At 39.9% G+C, this 17,754-nt stretch overlaps 1 protein-coding gene across 2 annotated transcripts in view; it reads right to left on the bottom strand.

Annotated features, from left to right (window-relative positions):
* CTNNA2 (catenin alpha 2) overlaps positions 1-17,754 on the bottom strand; it is a 464,238-nt gene that overhangs the window by 104,497 nt on the left and 341,987 nt on the right. For both annotated transcript variants that reach the window (XM_063401389.1, XM_063401390.1), the window contains one exon: positions 12,611-12,691. In XM_063401389.1, the coding sequence (XP_063257459.1) occupies positions 12,611-12,691 (81 nt within the window). The remainder of the gene's footprint in view (positions 1-12,610; positions 12,692-17,754) is intronic.

The raw sequence follows: 17,754 nt of genomic DNA, 5'->3' as shown, positions 1-17,754 counted from the left end.
TTTAGAACATGTATGGACACTCAAACTACAGATCTATGGACTATATTTAAAAAAAAAAACAACCTAAAAAGTAAGATTTGAGCCAAAGATAAATCAGGAAAAATGCTGTTACAAAGATAGGTAATTACTCATTAGAATCATGAAATGGCCTGGATCTTAAAGCCCATCCAGTTCCAACCCCCCTGCCATGGCAGAGACACCTTCCATCATCCCAGGGTGCTCCCAGCCCTGTCCAGCCTGGCCTTGGACACTTCCAGGGATCCAGGGGCAGCCACAGCTTCTCTGAGCACCCTGTGCCAGGGCCTGCCCACCCTCACAGGGAACAGTTTCTTCCTAAAATCTAATCTAAACCTTCTCTCTTTTCGTTTGAACTTCTTAATATATTTTTCCATATGTGAGCTTTCCTCTCTCTACAGAGAAGCTGCCATAATCAGGAAAGGATCTGGGGTGAATTTGCCAACAGAAAGCCAGTTAAAGTGACGATTTTTGATCAAAAATTTTAAAGAGCATAAGGAACACACACAAAAACATTCCTCCTAGTCATAGCCCACTACAAAGGATTCCTCAAAATGGTTTGTGGCCTGAAGCATGGAAGAATCTAGTTACGAAGTGCTAAGGTACTTAATCCCCATTGATTTAAATCTGTTTGTTTGTTTGTTTGCTGGGTTGTTTTTTTGCTGGTGGTTTTTTTTTTTTTGAGGGCCTAAGGTGGGTGGCTTATCAATTTTCGTGACAGAAAACTTTTATACTGTCTTTTCAAAAAAATCATTTTTCAGTGAGAGCAAGCCTCAGGCTTGCTAGCAATAACAGTGCAGTTACATAAAACCAGAGGAAAAAAAATCATATTTTGGGGGAGTGATAACCACATACCCCTCAAACATGTGAGGATTATCAGGGTATGAACTCTGTCTTTCATGTCTGGATAGAACAATAAAGACCCAACTCTGATGGCAGGGCTGGGATTCTATTAAATATTTATTATTTCTAAAAATCAAGATTTATACAGGGGAATAACAAGTAGAGGGCAGTAAGGAGATTGCTACCAAAAATGTGGGAAAATCAGAAATACAGGTAGGAACTGGGCAGATAGTGAAAAGCATTAGGGAAGTCAAAATAACCCAGAAATGAAGAGACAGTGAGTAACTTTTGCATTCCGTATGACCTGAGAGGGCAGAACTGAGATAAAGTGAATGTGGGAGGATGAAATTGCAGAACAGGAAATTACATGTAGGAACAAAGAAGGGAAAAACCATAGGTTATCCCAGCAGAGAAAAAAAACGGGATAAGACTTTGAAAAATAACCTTGTGAAAACTGAAGAGGACTGTAAAGTGTCAAAAATGTCACCAAAACTGCAAACCTGAAGGGTCTGATGTAAAAGAGGTGAGAGAAAGAAGAGGGTAATGAGAAGAAATTGAGATAATGGGTTAAAAATTCAAAGATTAATCTAAGAACCACAACCTGTGCTGTAGCTTCATATTCTGTCTCAGGCCCTGTTGAAATGATACTTAAATCAAGTAGAGCAGCTCTGGAGCTTTATGGGGTTTTTAAATGAAATGCAATAAATAAATAAAAAAAATGGGGAAAAAGCTGGTTTGGGGAGGTGAAACAGCTATTTGGTGGAGATGGGAAGGAAATTTTCTACCAACTCTTAATGAAGTTATGCCCACTATGAGCATTTAGGTCCAGTAAGCCTCACAGGTTTAATACAATAAATGACACATGTTTATTGTATTAAACAATATTGTATTATTGTATTGTATTGACTGCCACACTTGCAGTCCCACCCAACCCAGCTGCATGAACAGCCTGGCACAGTGAATATTGTCAGCAGCTTCTCCAAGACCTGGAGACTGAGCCTGGTGGGAGCTGACGACAGCTCTTGGGTGGACCTGTCTGTGGAAGTGCCAGACAATGGCTGAAACAAGATTTAAAATTGATTGTGTGCTGCAAAAATTCATTTCTCACCGTCCTGCCCAAGAGTCACCAAAGTCACTGGCAGATCCTGCCCCATGGACAGAGATGATTGATATCTGATACTATCAATTATCACCCCTGCCTCTCGAGAAGCCCTCACAGCAGTGGGATCACTCTGGGTTTTGTTCTTGGGTTTGGTTTGTTGGGGGTTTTGTTGTCTTTTTTCTCGTTTTGCTTATACTTTGTTTTCTTCTTCCTTTGCAGTAATTTTTACACAGTAAGAATTGGCAACAAAACCTTTTCTACCTGGTTGCTTAATTACAAGTAGAACATAACATTAAAGATATTTCATAACACTTAGAAATAGAGTTAGAGAACAAAATTAATGTCAATTAAGAAACAAATGTCATGCTGAAATCCCATTTGGCAATTAAACTCTATGTACTTTGCCACTTCTCATGAAGCCATTAGGAAGATGGAATTAGAGAAGTCTTTGGAAAAGGATTATGTTTTCCTCCACATTTATAGTGCTCTCTAACTCATGCTACTGCATTATTGATAATGAACAGCAGCATTTGAAGCTGTTGTTACGAATCCAAACTTCTGTAAGTTGCTTTAGCTGATGTGACTACAGGTCTTTCTTGAGATGGCACTACAGAACAGGGAAAGCTTCTTTATGGAAAACTATTATCAAGAGAAAACTCTTGAAATACATTGCTGGTGGGTTTTTTGTCTTTTTTTTTTTTTTCCTAGTTTGTAGGGGTTTTTTATTTATAATGTAACAACACTATACACTTCCATTGAGCTTCTCCCACACACACACTCTCTTTTATCAAAAAGATTTTTGAAAACTCCATACTTATTCTTCTGCAGTGATTACAGAGGTAGGCATCTTCTAAACACAAAGATTTGTTGAAATATCTGAGGTTTTATGAGGGCTCATTATTTGAGGAATAATACACAAACTATGTGCAGTAATCTCTTCCAATGCAATAGAGCTGTCACTGAGTTTTGCCTCCTAATTCTTCTCAAGCTACTTTGAAAAGCCAACCCTCTGCTCACAACTTTAGTTAAAAAAAATTAAAAAAATAAAGTCAAGTCCCTATTTCAAAAAGCAAAAGCAGCCATGGTTACTACACCTTTTGCCAAAGAAAAAGGATCCATCATGAGCATTATGCTGCAGATCAAAGTTTCCTTTGTTTGATGAAAATGTTGCACGCTGCAGCCTTACCCAAACCCACCTGATACGGGCATGGTTTCCTGAAATATGGCACCATATGTGCATCAGTAAACATTATGTGTGGAGTAAATTAAACCCAGCCTGATAATTAGGCAGTAAGGAAATTACTGCAGAGCTGAAAGAGTAAATCAGCAGCATTAAAGCACTCTCCATTTCCTCTGGAGCACTTCAGAGCACCACAAAAACCTCAATGTCACAGTGATAAGCACCTAGAAGTGCATTTTGAGGGAGACAAAGATATGTGCATTCAAAGAAGTTCAAATCTAAATCCTTATTGATTGTCATTCAAATAATAGTGCATTTTCACTAATTCTTTAGGTCAGATTTTTTAAAATTTTACTAGAAGTCCTTTCCTGAAGTAAATACACCAGTTATTCTCCCAAGTGGGAGCAGATAAAAAGTGGAAGTATTCATCAGTCTGCCAGGGGCTCACAGCTCTTTCAGACCACGCTGGTGACATTCAGAGTGTCCCTGCTCCTGGGGCCATAAATTCAGTGGAAGCTGGAGGAGCAGAGGACTTCATCAGGTGGAGCATTGCTACCTCTGCCTTCAGAGCCAGGATCACACCAAACTCCAGCCTAACCCCTTTGTACAGGCTGCAAAACCTGGAAAACAACCACAAATCTAGAAAAGAACTCCACACAATGCAGTGCACCCATATTGAATGAATACAAGGCATTAACACGTAGCCCTGGCACAGAAATAAATCTGTTTTAGCATTTGAGGGACTGCTTTGGGAAGGCAGCTTCCAGATTTCCAAATTCAAGAGCGCTGGAGTCACTGCAGGTGAAAATCAAACCTATTAAGCAACAAGGAAAAGATGCTGAGTTTCTCACAAGCAAGAGCTGATGCCACAGGTGGCCTAAGCTCCAAAAAGGTTTCGATTAATTTGTGGCTGGCTCCCTTTAAAAAATGCCAGCGTTTTGTCAAGATGTATTTTCATGCAATAGAATGGGGCAGTCTCAGCCATAACACTGCTCTTCCCCTTGGAAACAGCCAGAAACTCCTCTCTGGAAACACAGCCCAGACTCCTGTGGATCATCTGGTTAAGTGTGACCTTGCTTCAAGTCTGCCTTTGCAAAACAAATCTCAGTAAACATTCCCACAGGACTAAATCCTGAACAATAACGTTGGATATTCTGCTACTACATCACACTTGCAGGAAGTTTTACATCCTCAGAACTCTGCATCAACTCTTACAAACTCTCACAGCCTTATGTGAGCTCGGGAAAGTCTGTGACCCTTTCATTCTCCTCCTCTATTTAAATGATACTTGAATAAATTATTTATATAAATTAATTTCTTCCCTTATTTAAATTATATCTTGAATTTAAACAAAGCCCCCTTCAGGATTTATAACCTTACCCAATGCCCTCCTGTTTGCAGCAAAGGGCACATCAGAGAAGGAGAACACATCTCCCCAGCCCCCAGAAATGCCCCCATTGCTGCAGTATGAACTGGTCCCAGTGGGGAGCTGGGAATTCGAAGGACTCCTCACCCAAACCTCACTCACCTTTGGGGTGCCTGAATTAGCAGAGTGTTCATGAGCTGTGAACAAAGGGCTTACACAAAACACATCCTCCAGAGATGAGCTCTCCAGTGACTCTAGGGGAGGCTGAAGGAAAACCACTTCTTTATTCCACCACCTGACTTCTATAACTGATATCAGCTGGGGTGAATTTCCAGAGCTCTGTCCTTCCTCTGCTCCCTCAGTATGAGGGGTTTTTTGTTTATTCGGGTGTGCTCTTCATTGTTTCTGGAAAGCTGAAAGGGGCTTTTTATTTAACCTATATTAAGTTTGAATAGAATTGGGTTCACTGTTTTCCACTGAAGATTTTGTTTTGCTTTTTCGCCCCTTCTATCTTCATATTCAGATATGGAACATTCTGTTGCATGAAAATATATCTTGACAAAATGCTGGGAATTTTTAAAGGGAGCCAGCCACAAATTAATCAAAACCTCTTTGGACCTAAGGCCACCTGTGGTATCAGCTCTTGCTTGTGAGAAACTCAGCATCTTTTCTTTGTTGCTGTGTACCTCCTAATGCTGGTACAACATTAAAATACGGAAGCAACTTTATTTTCTGAGCTTCAGATTATTTTTCTAAGACTGGACAGTCTTGCTTGTCCTCACAGAGCACAGTAAAGAGAGGATAAACAAAAAATTAATCAGTTAATCATGATTTATAGCAGCAGGATTTAATTTCTAGGTACTGCTGGCCCTCCCTACAGCATTTACAACTCATCCAGTCTGGGTGTGAGAGAGTGGCTTTGCTGCAATAAGATGATGAAAAGGTTTCCTCTTTTGGAGGAAGTCCTGTGTTTTCCTCAAAGACTGAAAACATTGTGTAAGTGTCTATCCATAATATAATTGGCATTGTTAGGTTAGCTGCAACAAAATCTGTTCCAACAGAACACATCCTTTCAATTTTAGGTGTCCTCTCAGTCTAATTCCATGAGTTAATATTCATCCTTTTTATTCTGAGAGTCCTTCTAGAGTCTACACCAATTTTTGGCAGGCTTCAAAGTGCTACATCTTTTTTTTTTTTTTTTTACTCTAAATAGCATTTATAAACACCAATACAACTTAATCTATGTGGAAGTGAGTGACACAAAAAGCAAATGGAGACGCTGCTGCTCAAGGGTTGCAATGCACAGAGATGATGAATAAGCCTAAGAACATCTAATTCAAACTGGTGTAACCCCTGTTAATCAAAGGACAGCAAATTACAAGTATTTTCAGAGACCTATGAAGTTGATAAAAACTGAGTACGAGGAAGATGTTGTCCCCAAGGTCTTTGTTTTACCAAATTTGCAGGAATGGATTACAGGAGGTATTTGTCTCATCAAAATTTAAGCTTTTGCAAGCTTGACTTGTGGGCTAATATAGCTACTGAAACAGTACTATCAATGATTTAATGGGCATAGTGGATATTCTGTGACTAAAAAACAATATAATAATTGCAGATTGAAGGGAGGGGTGTTAGAGAACAGGCTGATGAAAATCACGCCCAGAGTCCACCAAGTGTTTTACAAAGGAATTTGCAAGAGCCCATCTTAGCACAGGGGAATGTAAATGACTGATCAAATATACATAAGGGTCATGTGGAAGGATGTACTTACTGCATTATACATAAAGAACTGATTAGAGGAATAAAAAGGGCAAATATGACCTGGATTTTTTTTTAATTTGGCTTCTGCAGAGTGTAAAAAGACACCACAGCATGGTCACTATTAATATTAGTTCATGCCTAAATGGCCCAACCTGCTCCTGAGGACCCCAAAGTGTGTCCCCATTCCTAAAACACTGACAGTGGCTAGTGGGAAAAGCAGACACTGAAAAGAAGCAGTTAATATCCTAACCCATCAGAAAGAGGGAAAACTCATCCAAACCAATGCAGAAATGCTGGAAAAACCTATCTTACAGCCTTGAGCCTACAAAGGAACTCTGATTAAACCACCAGTAACAAGGACAAACCCCAGATATGAGAAATCCTAAAGGAAAAGAAGCTCCATGCCACTGTGGAAATCACATAAGGGGTTTATTTATGAATAGTAACTTGCTATGGTTGTTCAACACCAATGTCACTGCAGTGGCAGAGAGCAGAGAACAGAACCAAACTCTGGGCTTTCCTTTCTGGACTGCTTTTCTGCAGGAATGATGCTCATCACACTAGATCTGCCCTTTTTTAAACACATAATAATCAGTTGGCCAATTTTAAAACCATCTGACAGAGAGGAAAGGTCTTAAGGATGGTGAATAGCTGGAGTTTGATGGAAAATAGTCTGGGTAGGAGAGGAGTGACCCAAATCCCTGTCCTGTGGAGGGAAATTTGTTATGTGGAGTCAGAAACTGGCTGGCCCACACAGGTGCCAGCCCATAACTCTCTGCATTTCACCTGGAGCAACAAACGAGCCTCAGATGAGGAGGAATGAGCAGGAGTATGATAGGGATGAGAAAATGGGAGAAAATGGCAGAAAACATGAGAATCAAGGACCTGAGATTATTGCTGCAGAAAGCCCTAAATAGACAGTACAGTGCTACAGAATGGAAAACTTCATTCATTCAGGTGTTCACAATTTTAATTTTCACTCCAGTGTCTACACAAGATGGATTCCTCAGAGGTTTGTAGGATGCTGTCTGGATGCTGTCTGGATAAAAAGAGGAACATTTTTGATAACAAGAGGTGCTAAAGTGGAATATTTTGCCTCAGAGAGTGGTGTGAAGAATTCTTTTTTCCATATTCAGAATCACCATCTTACTTACTACCTGTATGGAGCTACTAAGAGGATGTTGATGCTATTCTGCTTTTTTGTGGTACCTGTCCAAATGGATTTTACCCAACAACACGCAAAGGCCACAAAACTATAATCAGGTGGCAAAAAAATGCATTTTGATACTGCAAACCTAGAGATCTAACAGTCAGATTAATTTCTATTAGACATCCATTCCATTAAAGTGGAAGCCCAGGATGTCAGTCTAAATGTTCAAAAGTATTTATCAAAATGCAACTGGAAGTGCAGTTACTTCAGGACTTTCTACTCCACAGTTCCTATTAATATATCTGTTTTAATGATTCTGTTTAAATTTTGTTGCCTAAAGCTGCAAGGAGAAGCAGAAATCCAACATTAGGAAAAATACAGTACTTTTTAGTTTTTGCTTTATTCTACTTTCAGATGAAACATGAAAATTTAAAGCTCAGCAAAATGCTTAGAAACAAAGGAAAATCTCCTTTGCCATTCTCAAAATGAGGGTTTAATTTTTAATATTTATTTATATGTAAATATTTGTATTTGCAATTCTGGGCTAAAAATAATGATTTTTAAAATTAAAACTGGAAGCCACTGTAAAAGATCCACACTAGACCTTTCAATACTCTCAGGTTTCTTTTTTTTATATATATATATATATAATTGTTATATTTTTTAATTTTTAAAATTAAATTTATGGCTAATTTTTGGAAGTTTTCCAGTTTTTAAGAAAATGATGATTTTCTGTAGAAATTATTTCACGCAGTATTTCTAAGCAGCTTTAGTAAGAACACAAACCTCAGTCTGTAGGAGTTGGATGAATTCTCCTTGACAGCTGTATGAGAGTATAATTTCCAGTATAAACTGAGAATTGATGGTGGGAAAAAAAAATCCCATTTCTGTCCAATTCCTTCCACTTGGAGGCACAGGAAGCCTTGGATGGGCACAAAATTGAAATAATGCAGGCAGGCTGCTGCAATAGCAGCACAGGTAGGTGGTGTTTAAGGGAAAACAAATGGTTTTGGTTATTCCACCTCGAGTGGAAAGAAGCAGCTCCAGAGGGTGTGTCCTTCCTGCTCCTCTCTCCTTCAGTGTCACCCCAGAGCTGCAACGCTCGAAATGCCCAAATTTGGGGTTACCTGCAGTGTTTGAACTCTGGGGTTGGAGTGTCTCTTTTCTCCTACAGAGAAAAAATCAACTAACAGAAGAATTGGCATCAACCAGCACCTGCTGCTGGCCTGGCTTGCTGTACCACACAGGGAAAGATGTCTTTGTTCAGATTTTGGGTTTTGTCCTTTTTTTTTCTTTTAACTACAGGCTTGCATACCAGTGGGAAAAAGAGATCTCAAATCTTGCCAATTGGCACAACTTTTTTATCAGATCCAGTGCTTTCTCCAGCTTGTTCAAAATGAAAGGCTGATTCAGCCTGGAGAGGAGAAGACTTCCAGATCTTCTGGCACCTTCCAGTGCCTAAAGGGGCTACGAGAGAGCTGGACAGGGAATTTTGGAAAGGGCATGGAGTTCCAGGACAGCAGGAAGGGCATTACACTTCCAGAGGGCAGGGTTACAGAATCACAGGATATTGAGGTTCAAAGGGATCTCTGGAGATCATCCAGTCCAACGCCCTGTCAAGGCAGTGTCACCTGGAGCAGGTGACACAGGAATGTGTCCAGGTGGGTTTGGAATGTCTCCAGAGGGGGAGAGACTCCACAGTCTCCCTGGGCAGCTGTTCCAGTGCTCTGCCACCCTCAATATAAATAAATTCTTCCTCATGTTCAGGTGAAACTTCTTGTGTTTTAGCTTATGGCCATTCCTGTCGCTGGGCACCACTCGGAAGAGTCTGGTACCATCCTGTGACCCTCTCCTTGGAGATATTTATCTGGATTGATGAGGTCCCTCTTACTCTTTTTTCCAGACTAAACAAGGCCAACTTCTACAGTATCTCCTCATCATCTTTGCAGCCTCTCCTGGCCCTTCTCCAGTAGCTCCTTGTTTAAATTGTACCGAGGAGCCTGGGTTAGATTTTAGGAAGGAATTCTCCCCTGTCAGGGTGGAGAGCCCTGGCACAGGGTGCCCAGAGCAGCTGTGGCTGCCCCTGGATCCCTGGAAGTGTCCAAGGCCAGGTTGGACAGCGCTTGGAGCAACCTGGGACAGTGGAAAGTGTCCCTGCATGGCAGGGGGTTGGATAGAGATGGGTATTAGGGACCCTTCCAACCCAAACCGCCCTGTGATTCCATGGAAATCCAGTAAGGAATGGCAGCAGTAAGCCGTGGGCTGGTCAGGTGTGTCTGCCTCCAAGAACTTGCTCAGTCTGACTTAGGCTGATGCTCTTACTGGCAGTTTATAGTAAGACATATAATTAGATCTCCACATCTCATTTCCCAGTTCCCAGGAGAGTTTAAATGATGAGTTTAAAAGATGTAATTCCATCAGAATAAAAAATATTGAAGTGACTGTGAATTGTGAGGTGGAATTTTAGCACCATGTGTTCCATCCACAATCATTTCCCATGTCTGCATATTATGCAGATAATGAAATCAAATCCCCAAAATAAAAAGCTAAGTGACCTGGGGAGAAAATGAAAAAAAAACACTCTTGGATGATTACTGAAGACTTACAAGGGAGCCTGACTACCAATTGGTAAAAAAACCCAACCTATCATTCTGTATCATGCATATCTATCTAAATCTATCTCTATATCTATCTCTATATCTATCTGTATACCTATCTCTATATCTATATATCTGTATCTATATCTCTATATCTCTATATCTCTATATCTATATCTCTATATCTATATCTATATCTATATCTATATCTATATCTGTATCTATATCATCTATATCTATGTCTATATATCTATGTCTATATATCTATATCTATGTCAATGTGTATATCTATATCTATGTCTATGTCTTTATCTACATCTATATCCATATTTTTCCTCACCAAAATGTCTGTTGTAGGTTATCAAGTTTTATGGTGTGACATTAAACTCCCCAATTCTGAAAAGCCAGTTTTAAGTGGGATTCATTGAACAAAAGGTGTGATGATATCCAAAGCTGGTTGTCTCTCCAGTGATTTTGCCCAGATTAGAGAGGCTGCAGCAGTGGGACCCTGTAATCTCCACTGCAGCTCATTTCCCTGGATCTTCAGGCCTCTCTCCCCAGCCATTAAACCAAGCCCCAGTGACACCCTCACAGGCTGGAATTCAGTGCCCAGGCGTGTACAGTGCTGATTATATTCATGTGATGGAGCAGAACTCTGGTTATGATTCTGAAGGATCATGATTTACAGTCAGAATGCTCATTGTTGAAAGCAGACTCCATCTTCCTCTATGTTTGTGCAAAACCCAGCACGATTATGATTTAATCCTGATTAGTTTACTAGCAACTGCCACAATTTAATAAACATTATACCTACGTGACTGACTTCCATAAATATCAGAAACTGTATGAAAAGCTCCATCTCCAAGCAGGAAAATACAATATCTGTGCTTCACTTTACCCACATCCAGAGTTCCAACCTCTCTGAGGCCGAACATTCCACGGGGGTGAATACACATGAGAAGCACACAGCTTATTAAGAAAGGTGCCATTTTTATATCACGTTTCAGAGTAAATTTGGCTTCAGGGATGAGTAATTCAGGCAACTGCTGAGAGCCTCACACAGAACTAACTCATGTGTTAGTCTGCTACTTCCTTGAAGCAGTGAGAACAGAGGTGGGAGGCAACACATGGTCCCAGCTCCGCTGCAGAGCCGAGGATCCCACAAATTTGGAGGTCAGGACAGCAGAGTCCTCTCTTCTGTCATCAGCTGAGCAGCAGATGTGACGCCAGGCTTTACATGGGAGACTCGGTGATTCATGTGCTCTGTGCATCCACTGCAACCGCGTCGTTATTTGGGAAACAAGCTCTGAGAAAATCAGCTCCAAACACATCTGCTAAAGGTTAAACTGAAATGAGCTGAGTTCTAGCAGTGCAGAGCACTGATCTCACAATGCCTACAGGGGCCACTCTTTACGAAACTATCGTGCTCAAAATAGGTACCTGAAGATACATTTCTATCTTTACTTGGTTGAGCAGTTTTCTGGATTTGGGATAATTTTCACAGAGGCCAGGTAGAATTTTCATCATCATCATCATCATCATCATCATCATCATCATCATCATCATCATCATCATCATCCTTTTTATTCTTCTTGTTCTTGTTCTTGTTCCTCTTCTCTTCTTCTTCTTCTTCTTCTTCTTCTTCTTCTTCTTCTTCTTCTTCTTCTTCTTCTTCTTCTTCTTCTTCTTCTTCTTGTTATTGTTATTATTGTTATTATTATTTAACTTTTACAGAAAATGCAGAATTGGGATCATCTCACAGGGAGAAAAGAGAGGTCAAAAGAGGCAATCTGTCCTGCCTTAACTTGAAGGTGTGAAGAGAAACCTAAAGATTTTTCCCTTTTGGTTGCCAATCTCCTTTCATTTCTTTTCCATCTTAAGCTTTTCAAATTAGCTTTTCTTTCTTATCACAAAACACAATGATAAATGTAAGAGAAGAAGGCCAAAACTTATACTTTGAAGTAAGTTTTGAAGTTATTCATAAAATAATAGGATAGTTTGGGTTAGAAGGGGCATTTAAAGGTCATTTGGTTCATTTCCCTGTGCCATGGGCAGGGCCGTCCTCAATGAGTTCAGGTTGCTCAGACCCATCCAAACTGGCCTTGAGTGTTTACAGAGATGGGGCATCCACCTCTCTGGCAAAATTGTTATTTATCATGACTTTCTGTGTCTTCACAGGATCTTTATTTCATACACTACCTCAGAAGTTCTCTTTGAACATATTCAACTCTTTTCATTTTTCATTTTCATATTCTGCTTATCTTTCCCGTTACTCCAGTGTGAGTATTCAAATAAAACACAAATAAGCACATATGCCAGTGTTTTTATGACTGGGGTTTTTGGGCTGCCGAGGCAGGGAAGGTCTGGACAATCTGCCTCCCCTCCCACACAGAAAGACCATTGAGAGTTACACTTGGAATGCATTTTTCCTCCCTTTTTTTTGGTCTCAGGAAATGCTGCTACATTAATAAATGCCATGTGCAATGTAGGGCCATATCCAAATGAGGACACCAATTTTTTATACCTCCACATGTGGCAGAACCAGCCCTGAGTTGGAAACAATGATTTCCCTGGAAAATCAAGAAGCATGGCTCACCTGTCTCCGAAGGTCTCGTGTCTTCTTGGTCATCTTGTCAATGGCAATGTTAAGTGGGTCTCCTTTCTCCTTCCTTCCAGTCTGTTAAAAACCCAAAATTACAGAGTTAGAGAAAAATTCTCTAGGTAATATAAACTTTAAAGAAAAAAAAAACAGTAAGGATTCATCAAAGGAGATTTTTGCAGCTTTTTTGTTTGCTACTATCAAGTTGTTATTTCCAAAGTAATGTTTTTAACGTGTTTATGTGCAGGAGGCACGGAAGATTATTTTAAAACAATCCTAAAGTGATAAGAACAAAGATTAAGGTGACTCACCGGAGAGTTCAGAACTTTTCCACCAATAAATTATGTGCATATATTATAGCTAATACTCCAAAAAATCTGGCAAGACCTTTCACTATAAAATGATTATTAAGAGTTTCTAATCTCCATCCTGCCAAGCCCTGGGAATGTTAAACATGATAATAAGCAGCAACACAGCTTGAGGACAGAAGGAAAATGGTCCCTGTGCCTGTAACAGGAATCATATTGGCAGACTTTGGGTTCAGTATAAAGAAGAAATCCACTTAAAACACTTTCCTGCAGGAAGTCTCAAAGCAAAACTCCTCACGAAGATTAAAAAGGGGGGAAAAAGCCTTTTGTGGCTCATAACCAATGGGGGAAAAATATGGTTTTTAGGTTCAATGGCACAAAAAGCTTTAAGTGACTTTGTTAGCTGTATTACCTTTCTCTTAAAGCTGCTCTAAAGATTTGTCACATCTCTTGCACATTGAACTCTGTTTGAAAGCTTTTCATCAAGCATCAAAATGATCCTCCATTCTTTCTGGCAGTACTCTTTCCTTCCCAAGGCTGTTTTCAAATGCTCCTATTTAGAATTGTTCCTTGCATATGATTAAGAGCGATTTTCCCTCTCCAGCTGAGCCTAATAGCACACGTTTCTGGGAGCTATTGAGAAGTCACTTTTGGGGTGGGATGGGGATTAAAGACACCCTTTCAATGATATCCTCTCACACGTACAGCACAGTTATCAGCCCCACTTTGGCAAGGGGCCTCTGTTCCAGTCTTTGCTTTAGGCTTTCATTCCTGCCTGTAATTCTAATTATGACACGAGGCCAAAGCTTTTATGATCCTTTAGAAATTTGTAAAACCCGTCCCCTTTTTTTTTATTTAGAAATTCAAACATAACAACATCAAGTGCCACCAGAATTTAATACAAAACATAAATTTACCTCTTAGCTTTCTAAAAAAGATCTATTACAAATTCTGGAGTTAATCACACAGATTGACACCAGAAAACAGAGAGAGAAAGCATTTGCTACCACACAAGAGGAGGCATCTGTGTCACCCGCTGATATTTTTATCTCACTTTTCTTGCGTTCATCCTTTGACTGATTCTTCTGGTCCCCAGCTGAAGAACCACGTCTCTTTAGCCTGTCAGCACAGCCTTTTGGGTTTAGATGCCCCAAATTCAGTCCCTGGTATTTTGTTGAAGACAGCAGCTGTCGTGTGTGCTCACACTCAGCCTGTTCACAGTAAAGCTGAGGCAGGAAAGTTTGGTTCAGGGAGCCTCTCCTGCCTGCTGGAATGGCACAGCAGGGACTGCCAGGTGAGCCAGTCCCAGCCAGGTTCTAGGTGGTTAGACTACAGTTATACTCCAAGAAAACTTAGAAAAACAGAAAATTGCTCCAGCTATGTGCTGTGCAGTGGCTGAACCAAGTTTCCTTGGTGACATTCGTGTTCTGGGATGCTTTATTTTCCCAGTCAAATAATTCAATTTATCTAATAAATTATGTTCTTTAAATCCTTCTCTTCCTTCTCATTATTTAAGCTTTAATAGACTGACTTAGATCTATAACCACAGAAGATATGTTAAGACATTTTTTTTAGCGCAAGGACAACCTTTCTTTGGCGTTTTTCTTTCCTTATTTTTAATAAAATCAGGGAATAGTTTGCTAAACAGGCCAAAATTCCCATGGGTATTACAGAATAACCAAAGAGCAAACACCGAGACACTTAAGACTACACAGGAACAGTATTTTACAGCTCTCAAATAAAACAAGTGGTTCACAATTCCTCTTCACTGATCTCATGCAGGGCAGACATATTTTGTATTCACCACCAACACGGTGAGGTCAAGCAATTAATGCCTGGCACCCACTTAGGGGGTCAGAAAGTTGTCCTTGAGCAGGAACCTGGGAATCCTTCCAGGACGGTCAGCTACGGGATACAGTGACACTAAATAAATTAAGTATTTGAGAAACTGCACCATTTAGAGGAAAAGGCTCCTGAGCATTGGAGAAAAAAAAAAAAGTAGAAATTTTGAGAGTGACCTCTAAGTTTGTAATTTGTGTTACTAATCTGGTAGTTCTGTGTGTTTCATAGGTGGAAACTCTCACTGAGAGCAGGCCCATGGCAGCCTAAACCCAGCATCCCTCCTAAGCCTCCCTTCAAATCTCCCCGGTAACTTTTTGACTCCAGTTTTAAATAAACAGTGTTTATATAAACAGTGGCCCTTAAGGTACATCCTATTGTGAAACACGAAACAACTGGGAACCCTTCTGTGACCCTTAGGCCACACAACACAAACTGTCAATATCCATCTGGCCTGTCCAAGGCAGGGCAGAGCCTGTTCCACTTTGCTGTGTGCAATTAATTGCCCAGATCGTGCCTCCACGCTGCCTGAGATGCTAAATGGGATGTGCTGGAGAAATAACCCAAAACAAGAAATCCAACTGAGCTCTCTCAATGGCAGTATTTTATTAACTCACACTGATCCGGCTGAAGCCGCCCATTCTGAACCCCTTCTATTTAGAATTTTAAGTGTCCTTCACCTGTTACTTATAAAATGGCTTCTGCCTTTTAGTCTGTATACAACCCTCCTTCTTCACAGGATGATTTCAAAGAAATTTGTTTAGTAAATCACATTATTGAAAAATAACTAGCATGGCATGTGATGTTACATAGCTTCAGGCAGGTCTGTCAAACACCATCTGCTCTGTGCTGAAAATATAAGTTTATTAAAGTTTATTTATTTAAGTCCTTAAATACTCTTATTTTATTGTTGCTCTGTGATAAATTTTTGGCCTTCATTCCTAGAAGGGATAGAAAGGAATTTATTCGTTTCCTGAAAAAATGAAAAAGCTTGGTATTGAGCCGTTTGCCATTTCTCTGTTAATCTTTCTCTGTAAAGGGAAGAAAGATACTTTGGGATGAAAAGGAAGTAAAAATTGCTGTTGGCATTGGGTTAAAAGGAGAAGGAGGAGAAATGCACAGAATTCCTTGAATGCCAAAATATCCGTATTCAAGTTCCTATGGACAGAATTAAATCTATTCATGGTGCAATGAGCAGAACTTTGCAACAGGAGAATGTATTAATCAAGTCCCTGATTTCTTGTGACCATTAACAGCATTTGCATACTGCTTGTACTTGAGATATTTTCAAGCGATTTTCTCAGTCTCAGTTGCTTCCATTCTAATTTCCCTGGAGCTTTTCCCTGCCCATCTGATTTATTCTCAGTTCAGGACGAGCCCATTCCCACAGGCTCTGCCCAGGGGCTGTGCTGGCTGCAGGAGAGGCTCAGGAGAGGCTCTTCCACTGCATTTCCACCCCAGGGCTGCAGTTCCCTCCCGGGTCACTCAACATCAGATCCAGCTCCCTGAATATTGAATATAATATTCAAGTGTTTTTAAGCCTGATTTGCCTCCTGACATGAGAAGTTGTGTGGTTTCTCAAGACACCCATGTGTGGTAAGAAGAAATCAAGGTACTGACTGTTTTATCATTCCAGAAAAAGCCTGCAGTCTCAAGCAGTGTCAACAGTGTTGCCTGAACAATAAAGACAGAACACAATAATTTATATTAAGCTAAGTCTGAAAAGCCTTACAGGTAAAACTGTACAGCATTAAGGCCAGGACTTATTTATATAGGGAATTTCACCTTCATTTGGTTGGGAAATGAACTAAAATAAGAACAAAAAGCACTTAAGGATGGTGAGAAACTTCAGCATCTGCTGAATACTAGAAAGATCTCTGCTAAGGTATAGCACTGGTTTTCCTTTTCACAAAGACCTTTTCCTCTCCTTCCTTTTTTCCTTTTTTACAGTTTAAACCATTAGAGTAAAATATTAAACTCCCAAAATATGGATCACAACTATTAAGGACATTTACATCCCACAATTTGCTCATTACAGAACTCCTTCGATCAGCATGAGGCCCTTAACAGGACATTTTCCTAACCCTAGAGAATATCACAGCACCAGAACAAGGACAGGCAGCCCAGAGATTCGGTGCATTTTAAATGAGACATGATCAACCTTGCAAGAAGATGCTCCAGACTGGAACTGTGTTGCTGGTTTTTAATAATTCCAGATACCACTAATGAGAAAATCACAGAGCTCAGATGTCAGCACATGAAACAGATGAAATTGCTACTAGCAAAATTATTATTATAAAGACAGATGTTATTGTAATGAATATCCTTGCCCTGAAAAGTTAGGATCACTTAGACGTGTATGAGAAGCAAAGCCAATAATTTGAGCATGTTACTCTAAAAAAAGAGACAGATGAACAAGGCTGACAATGGTAACCTATAAAAGAAGGGGATGGAGTGCCAAAAAATACACAAAAAAAGTGCTGCAACTGCAGGCCTACAAAATAATGTCCCAGACAAAACCCCGATGTGTATCACAACTAAAGAAGTGGTTGTTAAAGAACACAATTTTCCTTTAAAGGGTGTGATTTCGAAGCTCGGGGTTTGAATTAAACAGCAACAACATTAATAACAATAATCTATGTAAGATGTTGTGGAATCACCATTTTCAGACACTCCTCTTTTTTTCTCTGCTGCTTCAGATGTAAGCCAAAATATCAGGGAGAGCTCAATCTCCTAAAACATCAAATATTGCATGTCCAAGACACCCTCAGTAGTGTTTCACGTAATTTAGCCTCCAGGAGACAGCTGGAAAGATTATCTATTGATTCAAAAGCTACCAAACACTGATGTATTTTTGTATTTTCATCATCCCCTAGGTAGAGGGCTCCATTATTTACAGGTTATTCACAACCTCAATATCACGATGTTTTATTAAGGCGTAAATTGCTGCCCCAAAAATATATCTGTCCTAATATTTTATTTTAAATGTTGAAC

This window comes from Prinia subflava, chromosome 7, assembly GCF_021018805.1.
Source record: "Prinia subflava isolate CZ2003 ecotype Zambia chromosome 7, Cam_Psub_1.2, whole genome shotgun sequence".
NCBI classification, from domain to species: domain Eukaryota; kingdom Metazoa; phylum Chordata; class Aves; order Passeriformes; family Cisticolidae; genus Prinia; species Prinia subflava.
The sequence above is the reverse complement of the archived record's forward strand: the minus strand, read 5'-3'. Positions and strand labels throughout refer to the sequence as shown.